The sequence below is a fragment of the Macaca nemestrina genome, chromosome 1, assembly GCF_043159975.1.
Source record: "Macaca nemestrina isolate mMacNem1 chromosome 1, mMacNem.hap1, whole genome shotgun sequence".
NCBI lineage: Eukaryota > Metazoa > Chordata > Mammalia > Primates > Cercopithecidae > Macaca > Macaca nemestrina.
Genome location: NC_092125.1, coordinates 83,295,993 through 83,317,033, shown reverse-complemented (window position 1 = coordinate 83,317,033; position 21,041 = coordinate 83,295,993). Strand labels below are relative to the sequence as shown.

Below are 21,041 nucleotides of genomic sequence, written 5' to 3'. Positions count from 1 at the left end.
AAATGTTCATATTATTTGGTTAAATTATTTTTATTTTTTTCACATGCAGAAACAGAATCAGGATTTAAAATGGAGCATTGATTAAAAAAACAAATAGAAGTAAAAAAATTAAAATCAAATGAGAAGTGTGATATAAAACTCATCAATGACTGATCATATTAGGTATGAAATAGAACTGAAGAATACAAACATGTGAACACACTTCCCTCTGAGGCTAATGGCCTTGCTGATTATGCTGCTTTGGTGTGATGTCAACCCAAATGGGGGATTTATATAAGAATCATCCCTCTGAAGTTTATGGTTTTCAATAAGACTGTGATTGAAGATGATGTTTATCATAATCTGGATCCTTATTATGAGGGTACTTAAGAGAAATGCTATTTGTTCTACATATCAAAACAAATTGAACTTTGTAGAAAATGATTTGCATTTATATCATGAGCACTGTGAATTGTGAATTGTGTAGCTAACCATAAATGTTCACCTCTAGAAGGTTTTGAGTTACAAAACCTTTGTGATAGTGAAAAAATTTTCACTATCAATGAAAAACTATCAAACAATATTTTGTAAATAATTTTACTTTTTTAAATATTAAAACATTGTCAGCGAAAACTCATTCCTACACATTTTTAATTGTTTAGTGCTGTTTTGATTTTGAATTACAAGTGGAGGCAGGTACAATATCTTCACAGAATTTATTCATTAAAGCTCTTACACAGGCACTAGTTTTTGCCTTTGTTTGCCTTTCTTCACTCATTCCACTCACTCTCAACGTATGCTATCACGTAGTAGTGTGCATATCCTTGTAAGCCCTTTTAAATCTTTTCTGGAACAACAGGGAATATTATAAAGAAATCTGGAAAAGTGAGTAAATTTTAAAAATAAATTTAAATTAAAAAGAAAAGAAAAATTTAAAATTATAAGCAACTACCTTGCAAAGTCTCAGATGGGAGAGCATATATCCATAAGAAAGAGAAAAGTATAATACTTGTGGAAGAAAATGTTTTTTAAAGAAGAAATTCTGTTATCCTAAGGACGAGTATTTGTTTTATGATTCAACTAAAGTGCTAAATCATTATTTTGATAGCCAATCAATTTCCAGAGCCTTTGCCTTTCTATTAGTATTCCCTTAGAACAGAGCTTCTCAAACTTTCTCAGTTCACTGCACTCTTAGTAACCCAGTAATATTTTCATGATGACCCTAGACCAAAAGGAATATCTAACAGTTTCTTTTCTTAATTTTAGGTCCAAAACAGTTTAATAAGTATTTTTGTCTTAATGATTTAGTAGGTTGCTTGAAACAAGGTACACAAATGAATTGACAAAAAAAATTATTTCATTAAATGTTTTAAAAATTAAATTAATTTATTTATTTGAGATGGAGTCTCGCTCTGTCACCCAGGTTGGAGTGCAGTGGCACGATCTCAGCTCACTGGAATCTCCACCTCCTGGGTTCAAGTGATTCTCCTGCCTTAGCCTTTGAGTAGCTGGGATTACAGGTGTGCACCATTACGCTCAGCTAATTTTTATTTTTAGTAGAGACAGGGTTTCACCATGTTGGCCAGACTGGTCTCCAACTCTGGACTTCAAGTGATCCACTGGCCTCAGCCTCCCAAAGTGCTGGGATTACAGGTGTGAGCCACCATGCCTGGCCTTATTTCATTTTTAAATAACCAGTTACTTAGATATGCCTATTGTGTACTGCACCACTTATCAAACCTTGGGATCAGACTGGATACTGCCAATCTCGTTTGCTACACTGATTTTCATGGGATACTTGCTTTTTTATGAGAGCAACTGCCAAAACCTAGCTTTGCAGGGATAAGAAGTCACTGAAAGGTATGTAGCATGATCTGATGTTAAAACAGAACTATTTTGAGCTGCTAGCATGTTTGGTGTCTGATAGATGTTGTACATTGCTGTGATTCCCTCAAAAGGTTAAAATATCTTGCAGTGCCCTTGTGAATTGTCTATGGTGGCTTGGGATACCTTGACACACAGTTTGGGAACTGTAGCCCTAAACTCAGACACTTACAAAGTCTTATCAGGATCTTCTCTTTTCCAGTTTACCTTTCTATATATGCTCTTCCTCTTTTTCATTTCCATTTTTAAAAAGAGTTAATAAAAAGTAATAATGACACACTAGACTTTTTTCCAGAGTAATGGTTCATTAACACAGTATATCCTCTTTGGCAATTAAGAAAGTATACATTTATGCTTTAATGAACATGTAAATATATATCAGATATAAAGTATTCAGATAAAATATAGTCAACAGTGGCCTCAGTTATATACTTAAGCCTCTGTCTACTTCTTTTTCTAGAGTTTAAACGAAACTGTCATACCTAAAATCAGGACTTTTATGCTAACTGCAGAATTTATGCTAACCGTACATTTATTATCGGAGCTTGATGCTCAATCTCTTCCCACCAAAGGTGAGAATGGCTCTACTTTTCTATACTTTCATATTTTACTAATTGACTCCAGGTAGGAAGAAGGCAGTTTTGAGTTAGGGAGCTGGCTGGAAATGTTCTTCAGTTTGTTTCCCCTCAGTCTGTTCCAGAATTAACAGCACAGTGGAAAGAAGAGGCTTGAGGTAGAGCTCTGACTGCCCATGGAAAGATACTGCCCTCTGTCTAGATGGAAATGGGAGAATGTAACTATCAAAAGGGCCTAATCAGGTCGGGAAGACAAAGAAGAAAGTAGTAAAAATTAGGTGGAGGGACAGTAGAAAAGAGAAAGAAGGAAAAGCAGTAGTAGGGTATAGTAATCTCCCCTTATCTGCATGGGATACATTTCAGGACCCCCCTCCTGCTGCTGCCCAAACAGAGGATACCTATAGTTCAAACCACATATAGTTCCAGACCCTCTATATACCATACTATGACTTTTCCTATACATAAATAACTACAATAAAGCTTAATTTATAAATGAGGCACAGTAAGAGATGAACAACGATGACATAATAAAATAGAACAGTAGAAAAATATACTCACATTCACATGTCATGTGAATGTGATCTGCCTCTCTAAATATCTTATTGTAAAATACTCACTTATTTTTGGGCCACAATTGACCACAGTAACTGAAACTGGAAAGTGAAACTGCAGATAAAGGGGGACTAATGTACTCAGATTGGTTTGCTTAGAATTTTGGTAAAGCCCCCAAAATTAAAACTCGAGTTTGACAAAGTGTGAGGTAGAGAATCAATTTACCTAAAGATATATTTGTGAGAAGTTATTGTATATAGTTATAATTTAGATCCACCTACCTTGTCCACTCAAAATCCTCTGCATTGAAGATATTTTTAAGTAGTAAATTTATCACTATATCTCTGCAGTGAACATAAAGGGTAAGCAGTGCCCCTAGTACAGCTTTTGTTCGAGAGTTACTAGTATCCAGCACTACCAGCTCTGCAACCTCTTCTAGATGACATATCAGACCAGCGTGGATTTTTTCCAATTTTTCTCTTGAATAAGAACTCACAAAACTTTTAATACAATCATTATAAAACATGATCTGGCTCTGAAAAAGCAAGATAATGTTATTATATGTGTATATATAATTGAAGCATACATTTTATTTGAAATTAAAATGGACGTTTTCATAAAGTCATGTGGTGTGTATGTGAGTGTTTGTGTAAGAGACCTTACACATTTGTATGTATTTGAGGGCTAAAGATTGAATTCTGATTGATGCTTATGGGGGCCTTATCAATTTGTACTTCCTAAATCTTATATTCTGAAATCTTCCTAAATCTTATACCAGCAACCTTAAGTAATAATGTGGGGACAGTAAAAATGGTAGAAAACTCCGAGATGAAATTAGTGCTGCTTTTCTCTGTTGAACTCAGAAGTAATATACCTAGAACACAGTAAGCTTGTAGTCATAGTTTTCAGAAAGTTTATAGACCTCTCTTATTCAGCCCATATTTTGACACTCACTCTTGTCATACATAATGGAGCTGTTTTAAGAAGTCTACTGGATTAAGGTCAGATTGACTCTGGAAGTTAAAAGAGGGGGATACATCAGGACAGCTTATAGGTTTCTGGGCTTTACATTGGGTAAATTGTGATTCCAGTAACTCACTACAACAGTACCTATTGCAGGAAAAGTATGCTGCGGGCAAGTGGCACAGTGAATTCATTCATGGATATATTAAATTTGAAGTGTTCAAGAAACATAAGAAGAGCTATCAAGATATGAGTATGGGAATAATTAGCATAAAGTTAATAGAGTGAGATTTTTCCAGATTGAGATAGCAGCATTCAGGATGAGAAACTTGTTATATCAACAGCATTATTGGTTACATGCAACAGAAATGAACTGGCTTTCTTAAAGGATGTTGCAAGCTCATAATGAGCAGATCAAAAGGAGGCTAGAGACTGAGGGTTAGAAAGTGGGCAGGACCAAGAGTCTGGGAAGACAAGAGGAATCACAGTCAAGGCCATGTCATGGCAGAGTCTGGTCAGATGCCAGTACTGCTGTCCTTGAGACATTTATTCAAGATTTGTAGCCTCAGGAGAGAACATCCAACACGTGGAGACCCTTCCCTAGGCTGTATCAGTGTAGGGTAAAGGAGGACTTGGTTCCGGTGAGGGAGATTGTGAACCAGTTTTTAATTCTTGTTTGTTATTTATTTATAAAGGAATTTTAATTACTATATCTTGTTTGTTATTTATTCATAAAGGAATTTTAACTACTATATCTTCAAATTCTCTCAGTGGCCAGTGCATGCAGACATCTAATTATTCCCATTCCCCCATAGGTGTCTTTTTACATCCATTCAGAGGCAACTCCTAGTCATGTGACATATGTAGAAGTGCAAGAGAAAGGGGAGTTGTAAATTGCATCCTGGAATGGAAAAGGAGCAGTAGGTAAGGCAGACATGGAAAAAAATTTGGCAAAAGAACATTCAATGATTGAAGTTGAAGTCTATCATAAAGTATTTCTAGAAATAGGATACAGGCTGCTTATCAATGTTAAGCATGTTTGGAAGATGAGGGATCCAAGAAACATCTTTTCTTAGGAGAGCAGATTTGATTATTTGAATTTCTGTTAAACTACAGAAGTGTGCAGATTGATTCATTATAATTTTGTCACCTTTGTAAAGAACAGTTTAGGTAAGTTCCTCAGCTTAAGATCTGTGAATATTTTCAATATTCAGTCAAGTGGAGAACAAAAGGGACAAAGAAGATTTGATAATAATAACTTGCGTACACAATCCAAAGTTATTTTAACAAAGACTTGAAAATTGTGAGTCAAGGCAAAGTAAAAGGATATGATGTTAATTTTAAATTGAACAGAGAACTACAAGTCAAGTACGCTTTAAAAATACTTGATTATGGAGGGCTAAGATGATCGATTAGAAGTAGCTGCAGTCCACAACACTCCTGGAGAAGAATGAAAAGGGGTGAGTGAATTCAACACCTTTAACTGAAATATCCGGGTTCTCGCATTGGGAATGAATAGGCAAGCAGCTCGGATTCAAGGAGAGTGAGGAGAAACAGTGGGGTTGGGGAGGGGGGGACAACAGCCCAACAGTAAACAGCATGGAGCCAAAGGAATCCCCCAGCCCCAGCCAGGGAAGGCAGTGAATGATTGTGAAACCCCACCTGGGAAACCATGCTTCTCCCACGAATCTTTGCAACCTGTGGAGCAGGAGATCCCCTCCTAAGCCCACGCCACCAGGGCTGTGGGTCCAGTACACAGAGCTGTGTGGAGTCTGCAAAACAGCCACTCAGGTGCACACAGAGACCCAGGAGTTTTGCATGCTCCAGCCCCAGGATCCCCACCAAGGTGGAAAATCTGCCCATACACATCCATAGGAAGTGGGCTGAATATAGGGCACCAAGCAGCGTCCTTCTGTAAGCCTCACTTCCACAGCATCTCACAGCTTAAGACCCACTGGCTTGGAATCCCAGTCAGCCAATGGCAGAGGGCTGAAGTCCACCAGGGACAGGACAGAGATCCGTTGGGGAGAGCGGCTGCCATCTCTGCGGTTTGGGGGAAACAGCTGTTTCAGTTTGCAGGCTGTGAAGAGTGCAGATGGTCCAGACAAGGAGGGGCCCCCCACAGTGCAATGCTGTGGCCTTGCCAGATTGGGGCCAGACTGCTTCTTTAACCAGGGCCCTGACATACTACTCCTCAATGGGCAGGTCCTTGGGTCCACGGACAGAGCTCTGATCTCTCCCTAGTAGAGAACTCCCAGGGGAGGGGCGGCTGCCGTATCCGCAGTTCGCTAGTCTCAGCTGTGGAGATGAAGAGGGGCCCTCCCACAGTGCAGTGCAGCTGCCTTGCCAGATTATGGCCAGACTGCATCTTTAACTGGGGCCGGACTCACTCCTCCTCACTAGGGGGGGTCTTCAGTTCTGTGGACAGAGATCTCTTCCTGGGAGGGAAATCCCTGGGTGAGGGGCAGCGCTATCTCTGAGGTTCCCTAAACTCAGCCATTCTACCCGGCTGGCTGCGGAAAATACAGACGGTCTACAAAGAAGGGTCACCTCCCAGTGAAACATGCCTGCTCTACCAAGAAGCAACCAGACTGCTTCACTGGATGGGTTCCTGATCCTCTTTCTCCTGACTGGGTGACATCTTCCACTGGGGGGCCCTAGCCTCCACAGCAGCCCTATGGTAGAATGGCCTGTTAAAAGAAAGACAAACAGAGGCTAGGCAGTGGCTCATGCCTGTAATCCCAGCACTCTGGGAGGCTGAGGTGGGTGGATCGCCTGAGGTCAGGAGTTCAAGACCAGCCTGGCCAACATGGTGAAATGCTGTCTCTACTAAAAATGTAAAAATTAGCTGGGTGTAGTGGTGCATGCCTGTAACCTCAGCTACTCAGGAGGCTGAGGCAGGAGAATGACTTCCACCTGAGAGATGAAGGTTGCAGTGAGCTGAGATTGTGCCACTGCACTCCAGCCTGGGTGTCAGAGGAAGACTCTGTCTTAAAACAAAACAAAACAAACAAAAAACAAACAGACAACAACAACATCAACAAAAAAAGACCCCACAAAAACCCCACTCAAAGGTCAGCAACCTCAAAGATCAAAGGTAGATAAACCCACAAAGATGAGAAGGAATAAATGCAAAAACACTGAAAACTCAAAAACCCAGCATGCCTCTCCTTCAAACGATTTCAACAGAACTAGGCTGAGGCTGAGATGGATGAATTGGCAGAAATAAGGCTTCAGAAGGTGGGTAATAACTAACTTTGCTGAGTTAAAGGAGTATGTGCTAACCCAATATAAAGAAGCTAAAATAATAATAACACAATGCAGGAGCTGATAGCCAGAATAACCAATTTAGAGAGGAACATAACTGACCTAATGGAGCTGAAAAATACAACAAGAGAAATTCACAATGCAATCACAAGTATCAAGAGCAGAATAGACCAAGGCGAGGAAAGAATCTCAGAGCCTGAAGACTATCTTTCTGAAATAAGAGAGGTAGAAAATAATAATGAAAAAAGAATAAGGAATGAACAAAACCTCTGAGAATTATGGGATTATGGAAAGAGAACAAACCTACGACTGAATGCGGTACCTGAAACAGATGGGAAGAATGGAACCAAGTTGGAAAACGTACTTCAGTATATCATCCAGGAGAACTTCCCCAACCTAGCAAGACAGGCTAACATTCAAATTCAGAAAACGCAGAGAACCCCAGTAAGATATTCCATGAGAAGATCAACTCTGAGATACATAATCATGAGATTCTCCATGGTCAAAATGAAAGAAAAAATGTTAAAGGCAACCAGAGAGAAAAGCTAGGTCACCTACAAGGTAAAACCCATCAGACTAATAGTGAACCTCTCATTGGAAACCCTGTAAGCCAGAAGAGATTGGGGGCCAATATTCAACTTCTTAAAGAAAAGAATTTCCAGTCCAGAATTTCATATCTGGCCAAACTAAGCTTATCATAAGCAAAGGAGAAAGAAGATCCTTTTCAGAAAAGCAAATGCTCAGGGAATTCATCCTCACCAGATCTGCCTTGCAAGAGCTCCTGAAGGAAGCATTAAATATTAAAAGAAGAAACCATCATCAGCCACTACAAAACACACTGATGTACACAGACTAGTGACACTATGAAGCAACCACAAAAACAAGTCTGCAAAATAACTAGCTAGCATCATGATGTCAGGATACAATTTACACATAACAATACTAACCTTAAATATAAACGGGCTAAATGCCCGAATTAAAAGACACAGAATGACAAGCTGGATAAAGAGTCAAGCCTCATCAGTATACTGTCTTCAAGAGCCCCATCTCACGTGCAAAGACACACATAGGCTCAAAATAAAGGGATAAGGGAAAATTTACCAAGGAAATGGAAAACAGTAAAAAGCAGGAGTAGCAACCCTAGTTTCTAAAAAGCAGACTTTAAACCAACAAAGATAAAAAAAAGACAAAGAAGAGCATTACATAATGGTGAAGGGCTCAATTCAACAAGTGATAACTACCCTAAATATATATGCACCCAATACAGGAACACCCAGCTTCAGAAAGCAAGTTCTTACAGACCTACAAAGAGATTTAGTCACCCGCACAATAATAGTGGGAGACTTTAACACCCCTCTGACAATATTAGACAGATCATTGAGACAGAAAATAAACAAAGATGTTTAGAACCTGAACTTGACCAAATGGACCTAATAGACATATACAGAACTCTTTACCCCAAAACAACAGAATATAGACTCTTCTCACAGCCACACAACACTTACTTTAAAATTGGTCACATCATAGGATCACATAGTAGAAAGTGATCACACTCCTCTGCAAATGCAGAAGACCTGAAATCATAATGGTCTCTCAGACCACAGTACAATCAAATTAGAACTCAAGATTAAGAAATCCACTCAAAACCATACAACTACATAGAAATTGAACAACCTGCTCCTGAATGACTCTTGGGTAAATAAAATAAAGGCAAACATTAAGAAGTTCTTTGAAACTAATGAGAACGAAGAGACAACATACCAGAATCTCTGGGACACAGCTAAAGCAGTGTTAAGAGGGAAATTTATAGCACTAAATGCCCACATCAAAAAGCTAGAAAGACCTCAAGTTAACAGCCTAACATCTCAACTAAAAGGACTAGAGAACCAAGAGCAAACAAACCCCAAACCTAGCAGAAGACAAGAAATAACCAAGATCAGAGTTGAGTTGAAGGAGATAGAGACACGGGAAACCTTTTAAAAAATTAACAAATCCAGGAGCTTTTAAAAAAGAAATAGATACACCGTTCACTAGGCTAATAAAGATGAAAAAAGAGAAGAATCAAATAAACACAATAAGAAATGATTAGGGGGATATCGTCACTGATCCGACAGAAATAAAACAGGAAATAGACAATTTCCTGGACAAATACACCCTCCCAAGACTGAACCAGGAAAAAATCAAGTCCCTGAATAGACCAATAATGAGTTGTGAAATTGAAGCAGTAATAAATAGGCTGCCAACCAAAAAAATCCCAAGACCAGATGGATTCACATCTGAATACTATCAGAGGTATGAAGAGAAGCTGGTACTATTTCTACTGAAACTATTCCAAAAAATTGAAGAGGAAGGACTCTTTCCTAACTCATTCTATGATACTAGCATCACCCTGATACCAAAATCTGGCAGAGATACAACAAAAAAAGAAAACTTCAGGTCAAAATCCCTGATGAACATTGATGCAAAAATCCTCAATAAAATATTGGCAAATCCAAATCCAGCAGCACATCAAAAAGCTTATTCACCAAGAACAAGTTGGCTTTATACCCAGAATGCAAGGTTGGTTCAACATATGCAAATCAATAAATGTCATTCATTACATAAGGAGAACTAAAGACAAAAACCACATGATTATCTCAATAGATACAGAAAAGGCCTTTGAAAAAATTCAACATCTCTTCATGTTAAAAACTCTCAATAAACTAGGTATTGGAGGAACATTCCTCAAAATAATAAGAGCTATATATGACAAACCCACAGCCAATATCATACTAAATGGGCAAAAGCTGGAAGCATTCTCTTTGAAAACTGGCACAAAACAAGGATGCCCTCTCTCACCATTCCTATTCAACATTGTATTGGAAGTTCCAGCCAGGGCAATCAGGCAAGAGGAAGAAATAAAGGGTATTCAAATAGGAAGAGAGGAGGTTAAATTATCTTTGTTTGCAGATAACATGATCCTGTATCTAGAAAACCCCATCATCTCAGCCCAAAAGCTTCTTAAGCTGATAAGCAACTTCAGCAAAGTCTCAGGACATAAAATCAATGTGCCAAAATTGCTAGCATTCCTATATATACCACCAAGCAAGCAGAGAGCCAAATCATGAATAAACTCCCATTCACAATTGCTACAAAAAGAATAAAATGCCTAGGAATTACAACTAACAAGGGAAATGAAGTACCTCTTCAAGAAGAACTACAAACCACTGCTCAGGGAAATCAGAGAGGATACAAACAAATGGAGAACCATTCCATGCTCATGGATAGGAAGAATCAGTATCATAAAAATAGCCATACTACCCAAAGTAATTTATAGATTCAATGCTATTCCCATTAAACTACCACTGACATTCTTCATAGAATTAGAAAAACTATTTTAAAATTCATATGGAACCAAAAAAGAGCCCAAATAGCCAAGTCAATACTAAGCAAAAAGAACACATCTGGAGGCATTACACTACCTGACTTCAAACTGTACTACAAGGTGACAGTGACCAAAACAGCATGATACTGGTACAAAAACAGACACATAGACCAATGTAACAGAATAGAGAATCCAGAAATAGAACCTCACACCTACAGCCATTTGATCTTCCACAAACATGATCAAAACAAGCAATGAGGAAAGGATTTCCTATTTAATAAATGGTGCTGGGAGAATGGCTAGCCATATGTAGAAAACTGAAAGTGGAACCCTTCCTTACACCATATACAAAAATTAACTCAAGGTGGAATAAAGGCTTAAATCTAAAAACCAAAACTATCAAAATCCTAGAAAAAAATCTAGGCAATGCCAGTCAGGATATAGGCATAGGCAAAGACTTCATGACAAAAATTCCAAAAGCAATTGCAACAAAAGCGAAAACTGACAAATGAGATTGAACTCACCTAAAGAGCTTCTGCACAGGACAGCAAAAGAAACTATCATCAGAGTGAACAGACAACCTACAGAATGGGAGAAAATTTTTGCAATCTCTCCATCTGACAAAGGGCTAATCTCCAGAATTCACAAGGAACTTAAACACATTTACCAGAGAAAGAAAACTCCATTAAAAAGTGGGCAAAGGACATGAACAGATACTTCTAAAAAAAAAGACATACGTGTGCCCAACAAACATTTGAAAAAAACCTCAACATTACTAATCATTAGAGAAACGCAAATCAAAACTACAATGAGATACCATCTCACACTAATCAGAATGGCTATTGTTAAAAAGTAAAAAAATAGATGCTGGTGAGGTTGTGGAGAAAAGGGAACATTTATGTACTGCTACACTGCTGGTGGGAGTGTAAATCAGTTTAACATTGTGGAAGATAGTGTGGTGATTCCTCAAAGACCTAGAGGCAGAAATACCATTTGATCCAGCAATCCCATTGCTGGGTACATACTCAAAAAATATAAATCATTCTATTATAAAGATACATGCACACATGTATATTCATTGCAGTACTATTCACAATAGCAAAGACATGAAATCAACACAAATGCCCATCAATAATAGAGTGGATAAAGAAAATGTGGTATGCATACATCATGGAATACTATGAAGCCATAAAAAGAATGAGATCATGTCCTTTGCAGGGACACAGATGGATCTGGAAGCCGTTACCCTCGGCAAACTAATGCAGGAACAAAAAAACAAACACCATATGTTCTCACTTATAAATGGGAGCTGAATGATGAGAACACACAGACACATGGGATGGAAGGGTGGCAGGAACAACACACACTGGGGCCTGTTGCATGGGTGGAGGCAGGGAGAGCATCAGGAAGAATAGCTAATGGGTGCTGGGCTTAATACCTAGGTGATGGGATGATCTGTGCAGCAAAGCAGCATGGCACACCTTTACCTATGTAACAAACCTGCACATCTTTCACATGTACCCTTGAACTTAAAATAAAAGCTGATGAAAAAAAAAAACTTGATAATGGTACCTCCTGGCAATATGACTTCTATCTTCATCACTCCAGAAAATGACTGTTGACAGATATAATATAGTTTACAGATCTTTTAAAATGATGGCCACTCACTTTTAAAAATGATTACTCAGTTTTTCTAGAGAAAAATCAAAGAAACAAAAACACACCTTTCTTCCTCTTTAGCTTCCATGACAACTCTAATTTTTTTTTCTTTTTTGGCCACTCTTTTTCAGTCCCTTTCTTTTGCCTATTCCTTAGCTGTTCATGTTGCTTGAGGTCTTTCCTTGTCCCTCTTCTCTTATTCTACACATGCTGATAGGGGAAATTTTATCACTCCCCTGGCTCCAACCACACTTCTCAAAATAACTGCCAATTTTTGTTTTATTGACATCACAACTTCCTAGTTTTCCCTCTCTCTTATGAGACCCAGAAAAACAATAATTAGCTCTAGCAAATATACATGTAGTAGGCAGAATAATGGTTCTCTACAAAGTCATTTCCTAATTCCCAGAACCTGTGAATATGTCACCTTAAATGGCAAAAGGGACTTTTCAGATAGAATTGAATTAAGAAAATTGAGCTAGAGAGATTATCCTGGATTATCTGGGTGGGTCAAATGTGTATCCATAAAACACATGTAATCATAAAACTGGGTAACTTTTTCTACCTGTGAACAGAGGGAGCGAGGACTACTGAAGAAAAGTCAGAGAGATGCACATTGCTGACTTTGAAAATGGAGGAATGGGCTGTGAGCCAAGGAATGCCAAATGGCCTCTGGAAGCTGAAAAGGCAAAGAAACAGATTTTCCCCAAGAGCCTCTAGAAAGGAACACAGCTTTGCTGACACCTTGATCTTAGCCCACGGAGACCTATCAGTTGGCCTTCTAACCTACTGAACTATAAGATAATAAAGCTGTGTTGTTTTAAGCCACCAAGTTTTTTGTAACTTTTTAATAACAACAGTAGAAAACTAATGCAATACAATATAGTGACATGCTTAAGAAAACAGTTCTACTTTCATTTAAAATTATAAAGATTTTCAAAACTATAGTGAAGTTGAAGGAATTATACAATGAATACTTATATATTCACCACCTACATTCTACAATTAACTTTTTGCTATATTTGTCATGAATCTACTCATCTTATGCATTTCAAAGTAAGCTACAGATACCAGTACGCTTCATAATGATTTATTTTCCAAATCGTTGCTTTCTTGGCAATGTAGCCACAAACTAAATACTTATACAGGCATACCTTTTTGTATTGTGCTTCATTTTATTGCACTTTACACATACTGCATTTTTTTTTTCAAATTGAAGATTTCTGGCAACCCTGCATTGAGCAAGTCTATCAGTGTCATTTTTCCAATAGTATGTGTTCACTTCATGTCTCTGCATCACATTTTGGTAATTCTCAGAATATTTCCAACCTTTTCATTATTATATCTGTTATGGTGATCTGTGATTAATGATCTTGGATGTTACTATTGTAATTGTTTGGAAGGACCACAGATGATGCCCATATAAGACAGCAAACTTAATCGATAAATGCTCTTTGTGTCTTATCTTCTTCACCAAATAGCCATTCCCCCATCTCTCTCCTTCTTCTTGGGTTTCCCTAATCCCTGAGACACAATAATATTGAATTTAGGCCAACTAATAACCTTACAACGGCCTCTAAGTGTTCAAGTAAAAAGAAGTGTCGCACATCCTTCTCTTCTCTTAAAATTAAAAGTTAGAGATGATTAAGCTTAATGAGGAAGGCATGCCAAAAGCCAAAACAGGCTGAAAGCTAGACCTCTTCTGTCAAACAGTCAAGTTGTGGATGCAAAGGAAAAAAATTCTTGAAGAAAATTAAAAGTGCTACTCCTGTGAACACACTAATGGTAAGAAAGCAAAACAGCCTTATTGCTGATATGGAGAAAATTTTAGTGGTCTGAATAGAAGATCAAACCAGCCATAATATCCTTAAGACAAAGCCTAATCCAGAGCAAGGCTCTAACTCTTTTGAATTCTGTGAAGACTGAGAGACATAAGCAACACTGCAGAAGAAAAGTTTGAAGCTAGCAGAAGTTGGCTCATGAGGTTTACAGAAAGAAGCTGTCTCAGTAACATAAAAGTGCAAAGGTAAGTAGCAAGTGCTGATGTGGAAGCTGCAGTAAGTTATCCAGAAGACCTAGGTTAACATAACTGATGAAAGTGGATACACTGAACAACAGATTTTCAAGGTAGATGAGATACCCTTCTGTTGGAAGAAGAGGCCATCCAAGACTTTTGTAGTTGGAGAGCAGTCTATACCTGGCTTCAAAGCTTCAAATGACAGGCTGATTCTCTTGTTAGAGGCTAATGCAGCCTGTGACTCTAAATTGAAGCCAATGCTCACTTACTGTTTTGAAAATCCTAGGACCCTTAAGAATTATGCTTAATCTACTCTGCCCGTGCTCTATAAATGGAACAGCAAGGCCTGTATGACGGCATATCTGTTTTCAGCATGGTTTACTGAATATTTTAAGCCCACTGTTGGGACCTACTTTTCAGAAAAAAAGATTTCTTTCAAAATATTACTGCTCACTAACAACACATCCAGTCGCCCAAGAGTTCTGATGGAGATGTACAAGGAGATTAATGTTGTTTTCATGCCTGATAACAAAATATCCATTCTGTAGCCCATGGGTCAAGTAGTACTTTTGACTTCCAAGTCATTATTTAAGAAATACATTTCATAAGGCTATAGCTTCCATAGATAGTGATTCCTCTGATGGGTCTAGGCAAAGTAAATAGAAAACCTTCTGGAAAGCATTCACCATCCTAGATGCCATTAAGAACATTCATGATTCATAGAAGAAGGTCAAAATAGCCACATTAGTGGGACTTTGAAAGAAGTTGATTCCAACTCTCATGGATGACTTTAAGGGGTTCAACACTTCACTGGAAGTAACTGTAGATGTGGTGGAAATAGCAAGAGAACTAGAATTAAAAGTGGAGCCTGAAGATAATGACGGAATTGCTGCAATCTCATGACAAAACTTGAATGGAAGACAAGTTGCCTCTTATGGATAAGCAAAGAAAGTTGTTTCTTGAGACAGAATCTACTCCTAATGAAGTTGCTGTGAACATTATTGAAATGACAAAACAGGATTTAGTATAGTATGTAAACTTAGTTGATAAAGCAGTGGCAGAGTCTGAGAGAACTGACTCCAATTTTGAAAGAATTTCCATTGTGGGTAAAGTGCTAGCAGAAAATATCACACGCTACAAAGAAATCTTTTGGGAAAGGAAGAGTCAAGCCATGTGGCAAACTTCATTATTATCTAATTTTAAGAAATTGCCACAGTCATCCTAACCTTTAGCAACCACCACCCTGATCAGTCAGCAACCATCAAAATCTAGGTAATACCCTCCAACAGCAAAAAAATTATGACTTGTTGAAGGCTCAGATGATTGTTAGCATTTTTTAGTAACAAAGCATTTTTAATTAAGGCATGCACATTTTTTAGACATAACGTTATTGTACAGTTAACAGACTACAGGAGGCCAGGCATGGTGGCTCACTCCTGTAATCCTAGCACTTTGGGAGGCTGAGGTGGGCAAGTCATCCGAGGTCAGGAGTTCAAGACCAGCCTGGCCACCATTGTAAAACCCCATCTCTACTAAAAATACAAAAATTAGCCAGGCATGGCGGTGCACACCTGTAGTCCCAGCTAATCAGGAGGCTGAGGCAGCAGAATCACTTGAACCTGGGAGGCGGAGGTTGCAGTGAGCTGAGATTGTACCACTGCATTCCAGCCTGGGTGACAGGAAAAACAAAAAAACAAAAAAACACAGACTACAGGATAGTGTAAACATAACTTTTATATGCCCTAGGGAAAAAAATTCATGTGACTCACTTTATTGGAATAGCCTCTTTATTACAATGGTCTGAAATTGAACCTGCAATATCTCCAAGGTGTCCCTGTATACATACATCAAGGCAGCATTAACTTACCACAGTAAGTACCACTTGTCCTGGATGAGATAACACCCATTGGGAAAACGTCTGGCAGTTCCAGTCTTCAATCCCTTGACTTAAAAATCTATAAATTAAACAATTTATTTATGTTATTTATACCTAATCATTGATCGTGGCCATTTAATGACCAAGCATAACAAGGTCACAGGGGAGTTTTCCTTTAAGATCTTTGATTTCTTTGTTCTAATGTAGAAATCAGACCAAATAAAGGTAACAGAGCCTTAATTCAAGCATAATCCATATTCCTTAAATTCCTTTTTGAGTTTATCTGCACTTTTCTAATAAGGCCACTGAGTTTCTGAGATGGTAAAAATGTACACAAAGAGATGACACATATTAGCTCTGAATTGCTAGTAGTATTTATGACAAAATCTATATTTGAAATAATTTCTACAAAATGGAATACTTGGCTGAAACTACCAGATGAGTTTTAACAGTAAAGCCCTGTATTTAGTTTTTAAAATTAATTATAATGGACAGAATAGGATTCATGAAAAATATCCAGACAATTTTATTTAAGACAACAGTATATGCACCAACAGTATATAGGTTTCAATGTTGTCATTTTTTTCCATGAGGAGTTTTAAGTTTCCTTATAGTCAAATCGGTCAATGATATATATATTTTTAAATCATTGACACTATATCTCTTAGAAATTCTCAACACTAAATTTCATTTTATTTTCTTCTAATTTGGCTTTCTTTTTTATGTATCACTCTAAAATTCATTTAGAATATATATGAATATTTGAAATGAGGTACTGAACCTTTTAATTTTTGTTATGCTTGCAAATGCTATTTTTGTTTTCTTATTTATCATTACTGATGAGGAGAAATATGTCTATAACTTTTTATACATTTCAAAGCAGTGTCAGTGGGAAATGTCTCTTCCATCAATTACAAATGATTTTTTATTTTATTTAATACCTTTGACACTTAATTTTATTTTTAAACACTTTTTTTTGGCAGTTCCATGAAAAATCCTTATGACTTTTATTCATAACTTTTTTTGTCACATTGTTATACATATCTCAAACAACATATAGTTACATTTCTCTTTTGACAAAATATTTTAATGAAGATCTTACTGCACACTTGCACTGATATAAGTATATGGAATATTTAAAACGTGCTGACCTAGAGGCACAGTACAGTGTCACAAGTAGTTTGTGACCTCGAGGAGAAATGGGAAGGAACTTCATGCACTGAAAGGCAAGTTACTCACAGACTAGGTCCTTCCACATGCCCTGCTTGTCATCTGCAACCACAGCATATAGGTTGTTGTAGTCAGAAACTAGTATTTGCTTTTAGAAGAGGGACACACCAGTACAAATATGAAAAGATAACTAAGAATGACCAGATATTTTAGAAAAACTAGTACCATCAAAAAGAACACAAGTCCCTAGCCCCAAACTAAAGGAAAGCAGTACTAACTTTAAAATTAAAGGAGAGGGAAGAAAACTTTAAAATAATTACTTCATCAATTCTAAGACAGAAATTTTTTTCTACATTTTAATCTTTATGAAATCAGAAAACATCTTACAGTTAATGTCTGACAATCACTCAGCCAGGTGAGAACTATGACTTAGGAGTATAAAAATCTTCTATTGATGTTTTCTGGTAAGATAAAGTACTGCCAGTGATCTGTTACATTTGATGAATGTACCTGTACATTCTCTTTAGAAAAAAAATATTTATTAATTATTTATTTATTTATTTGAGATGGAGTCTTGCTCTGTCACCCAGGCTGGAGTGCAGTGGCACAATCTCAGCTCACTGCAACCTCCGCCTCCTGGGTTTTAGGGATTCTCCTGCCTCAGCCTCCTAAGTAGCTGGGACTACAGGTGTCCATCACCGTGCCAGGCTAAATTTTGTATTTTTAGTAGAGACAGGGTTTCACCATGTTGGCCAGACTCATCTCAAACTCCTGACCTCAGGGGATCCACCCACCTCGGCCTCCCAAAGAAAGAGGTAAATTCTATCACTTGTGACAACATAGATAACCCTGGAGGACATTATGCATGCTAAGTGAAATAAGCCAGGCCAAGAAAGATGAATATTGTATGATCTCATTTACATGTAGAATCTAAAAAACATTCTCTATTCACAGAAGTAGAGAGTAGAATGGTGTTAATCAGAGGGTTAAAGTGGGGAGGGGTGAAGAAAGGGGAGAAGTTAGTCTAAGGATACAAAGTTTCAGTTAGACTAGGAATAAATTTTAGTGATCTACTGCACAGCAGGTCACTATAGTTAATAATAATGTACTGTATGTTTTGCAATAGCTAAAAGTAAACTTGAAATGTTTTCATCACAAAAAATAAGGATGTGAGGTGATGAGTATATTAATTAGCTTGAATCAATCATTTTACATTGTATATATGTATCAAAACAACATGTATCAAAACAGCACAATGTATGCCATAATAGATACAATTGTTATTTCTCAATTACAAATTAAAAGTACATTAAATCTCTTTAAAACTCCGCAAACTACGAATAGAATGAAATATCTTTAGTTTGATGAGGTGTATATTCCAGAAACCTATGCATTATGGTCAAACACTAGAAGCTTTTCCAATAAATTAAGAAAAAAAAAGGAATATGTCAGTTGTACTTTTCAATGTTAAATAAAATTTGCATCTAAAACAACATGAAAAATGGCATTTTAAAAAGAATTGCAAAGGAAGAGATAGGACTATCATTATCAGGAAATGATGTAATTGCCTAACCAGAAAAATCCCAGGACAATTGAAAAACTGCTTGTCTTTTTTACTTAAATGCCTAGATTCATTTTTTCAGGGTTTCTTGCCTACAGAAGTCTCTCTTTACATACAAGATAACTCTGGTTGTTATCACATCACCCCAGGGATAAGTTTGAAACTGCATTTACAAAAATTGTAACTTAGGAAATTATGACAGTGAAAGAGATCAGACGCAACTAACTTCATCTTGCTTCTAACTCTTAAACTGTCCTTGTTCATTCCTGGGTGTAGGCCGAACCAATCTTGGGAAGGAATTTAGTTGACAATTTGACTCAAACAAAACCGGCAATAGCCCTTTCCTGAAGACTCCTGTCTTGCCTAGGGACCAGTCTGCCTTCGTAGGACTAACAAATTATCTACAAGATTAGAAATTATGGTTTAGGGGTCATGCAGCCTCGTGCTGCAAGAGTCTGAACCTCCCAAAATTGTTCCCGAGAATAATATCACTATTGTAAAACCTAAGATCAGTGCTTGAGATATTTTGCAGACCTTGCACTTGATGGATCAGCTGATACTACCCAGTCCAGTAATCTGGCTCAACCAGTTCTGGGCTCCCATCCAGGAACAGAAGACAGCAAGAAAAGCTCACTTGGACCCCCCTAGGACTCCATCTTCAACCTGACCAATCAGCACTCCCCACTTCCGGAGCCCCTACCTGCCAAATTATCCTTAAAAACTCTGATCCCTGAATTCTCTGGAAGACTGATTTGATTAATAATAAGACTCCGGTCTCCTACACAGCTGGCTCTGTGTGAATTACTCTTTCTCCATTGCAATTCCCCTGTCTTGATAAATTGGCTCCGTCCAGGCAGCAAGCAAGGTGAACCCACTGGGTGGTTACAAGAGTTGAGGAAAAAGAGAGCCAGAATGGTTATTTATGTAAGTAAATAATAATCTTCTCTGCTCTAGAAACCTTGTATTGGCCTTCAGAATAATATTAACAACTATAGATATGAAAACCTAAAAGTCAATAGCCTTTCTACAACCAACAATGAATAATTAGAAATACAATGTAACAGTTCTAGTCAAGTTAGTTTTAAAAGTTCACACTCTGAGGTTTTTTCCTTCATTCTAAACAGATGCAATGATATACTTAAATATGAAAAGGAGAATGTTAGAAAGACTAAACCAAGTAAACAATCCTAGGAAGTAAAAGTAGAACCAAAATGCAAAGTGGAGAGGTGTGCTGAAATGGGAGCCCTACTGAGCAGAGTTCAGATCCTGAACAGTTTCCTGATACAGCTGAATCACAATGTACACAACAGCCATCTGAAGGATGTCCATGTAAACACTCTCAAACTGACAGTTACACTGTAAAAGCGATTATTTTCCATTTAGTCATCATGTGCCATCATCATTATATAGATATATATAATATATAATTTTAGGATTTGAAAATTGTACTTACTTTTTTAGCACATCGAACATGCTTTTTTCTACATTTACCAGCCACTGTTCTACAGCGCTTCTTACACGAATTTTCCTAAAATTAGTTTCAAAAGTAATATCATGAAGAATTATTTTTTAATTCATGTTTCAGTCCTTTGACAAGCCTGTAGACTAAATTTTCTATATACTTTAATAATATTCATGGGCCAAAGGACTACTACTGCCTTTTGGTTTTTCTAGATCTTAATTTAGAAAACTATGCAGAAAACATATGAACATGCTTTAGGAAATTCTGATATCAAAATCATGAATTTACACAATAAATAAGTTTCATGTAAAATGGTATTTACAAGATAAACAAATTGTGTTATAAAACAGTTTTGGATTCCTCACTGGAATTTTTTTTTTTTTTTTTTTTTTTTTGAGAGAGAGAGTCTTGTTCTGTCGCCCAGGCTGGAGTGCAATGGTGCCATCTTGGGTCACTGTAACCTCCACCTCCTGGGTTCAAATGATTCTCCTGCCTCAGCCCCCCAAGTAGCTGGGATTACAGGCTCCTGCCACCATGCTCAGCTAATTTTTGTATTTTTAGTAGAGATGGGGTTTCACCATGTTAGTCAGGCTGGTCTCAAATTCCTGACCTCAGGTAATTCACCTGCCTCAGCCTCCCAAAGTGTTGGGATTACAGGAGTGAGCCACTGCACCCAGCCTTCCTCACTGGATCTTTTAAACAGCAGGGTTGG

General features: G+C 37.6%; 1 protein-coding gene across 13 annotated transcripts in view; it reads right to left on the bottom strand.

Annotated features, from left to right (window-relative positions):
* The window catches only part of LOC105478882 (dynein axonemal heavy chain 14), a 524,402-nt gene that overhangs the window by 308,809 nt on the left and 194,552 nt on the right, over window positions 1-21,041 (bottom strand). For all 13 annotated transcript variants that reach the window (XR_011614730.1, XR_011614739.1, XR_011614743.1 and 10 more), the window contains 3 exons: window positions 20,321-20,395; window positions 16,128-16,215; window positions 3,272-3,525 (listed from right to left, as the gene is read on the bottom strand). Coding sequence is in view for 10 of the 13 variants with exons in the window: in XM_071081203.1 (XP_070937304.1) it covers window positions 3,272-3,525; window positions 16,128-16,215; window positions 20,321-20,395 (417 nt within the window). In the remaining 3 variants the exon portion in view is untranslated. The remainder of the gene's footprint in view (window positions 1-3,271; window positions 3,526-16,127; window positions 16,216-20,320; window positions 20,396-21,041) is intronic.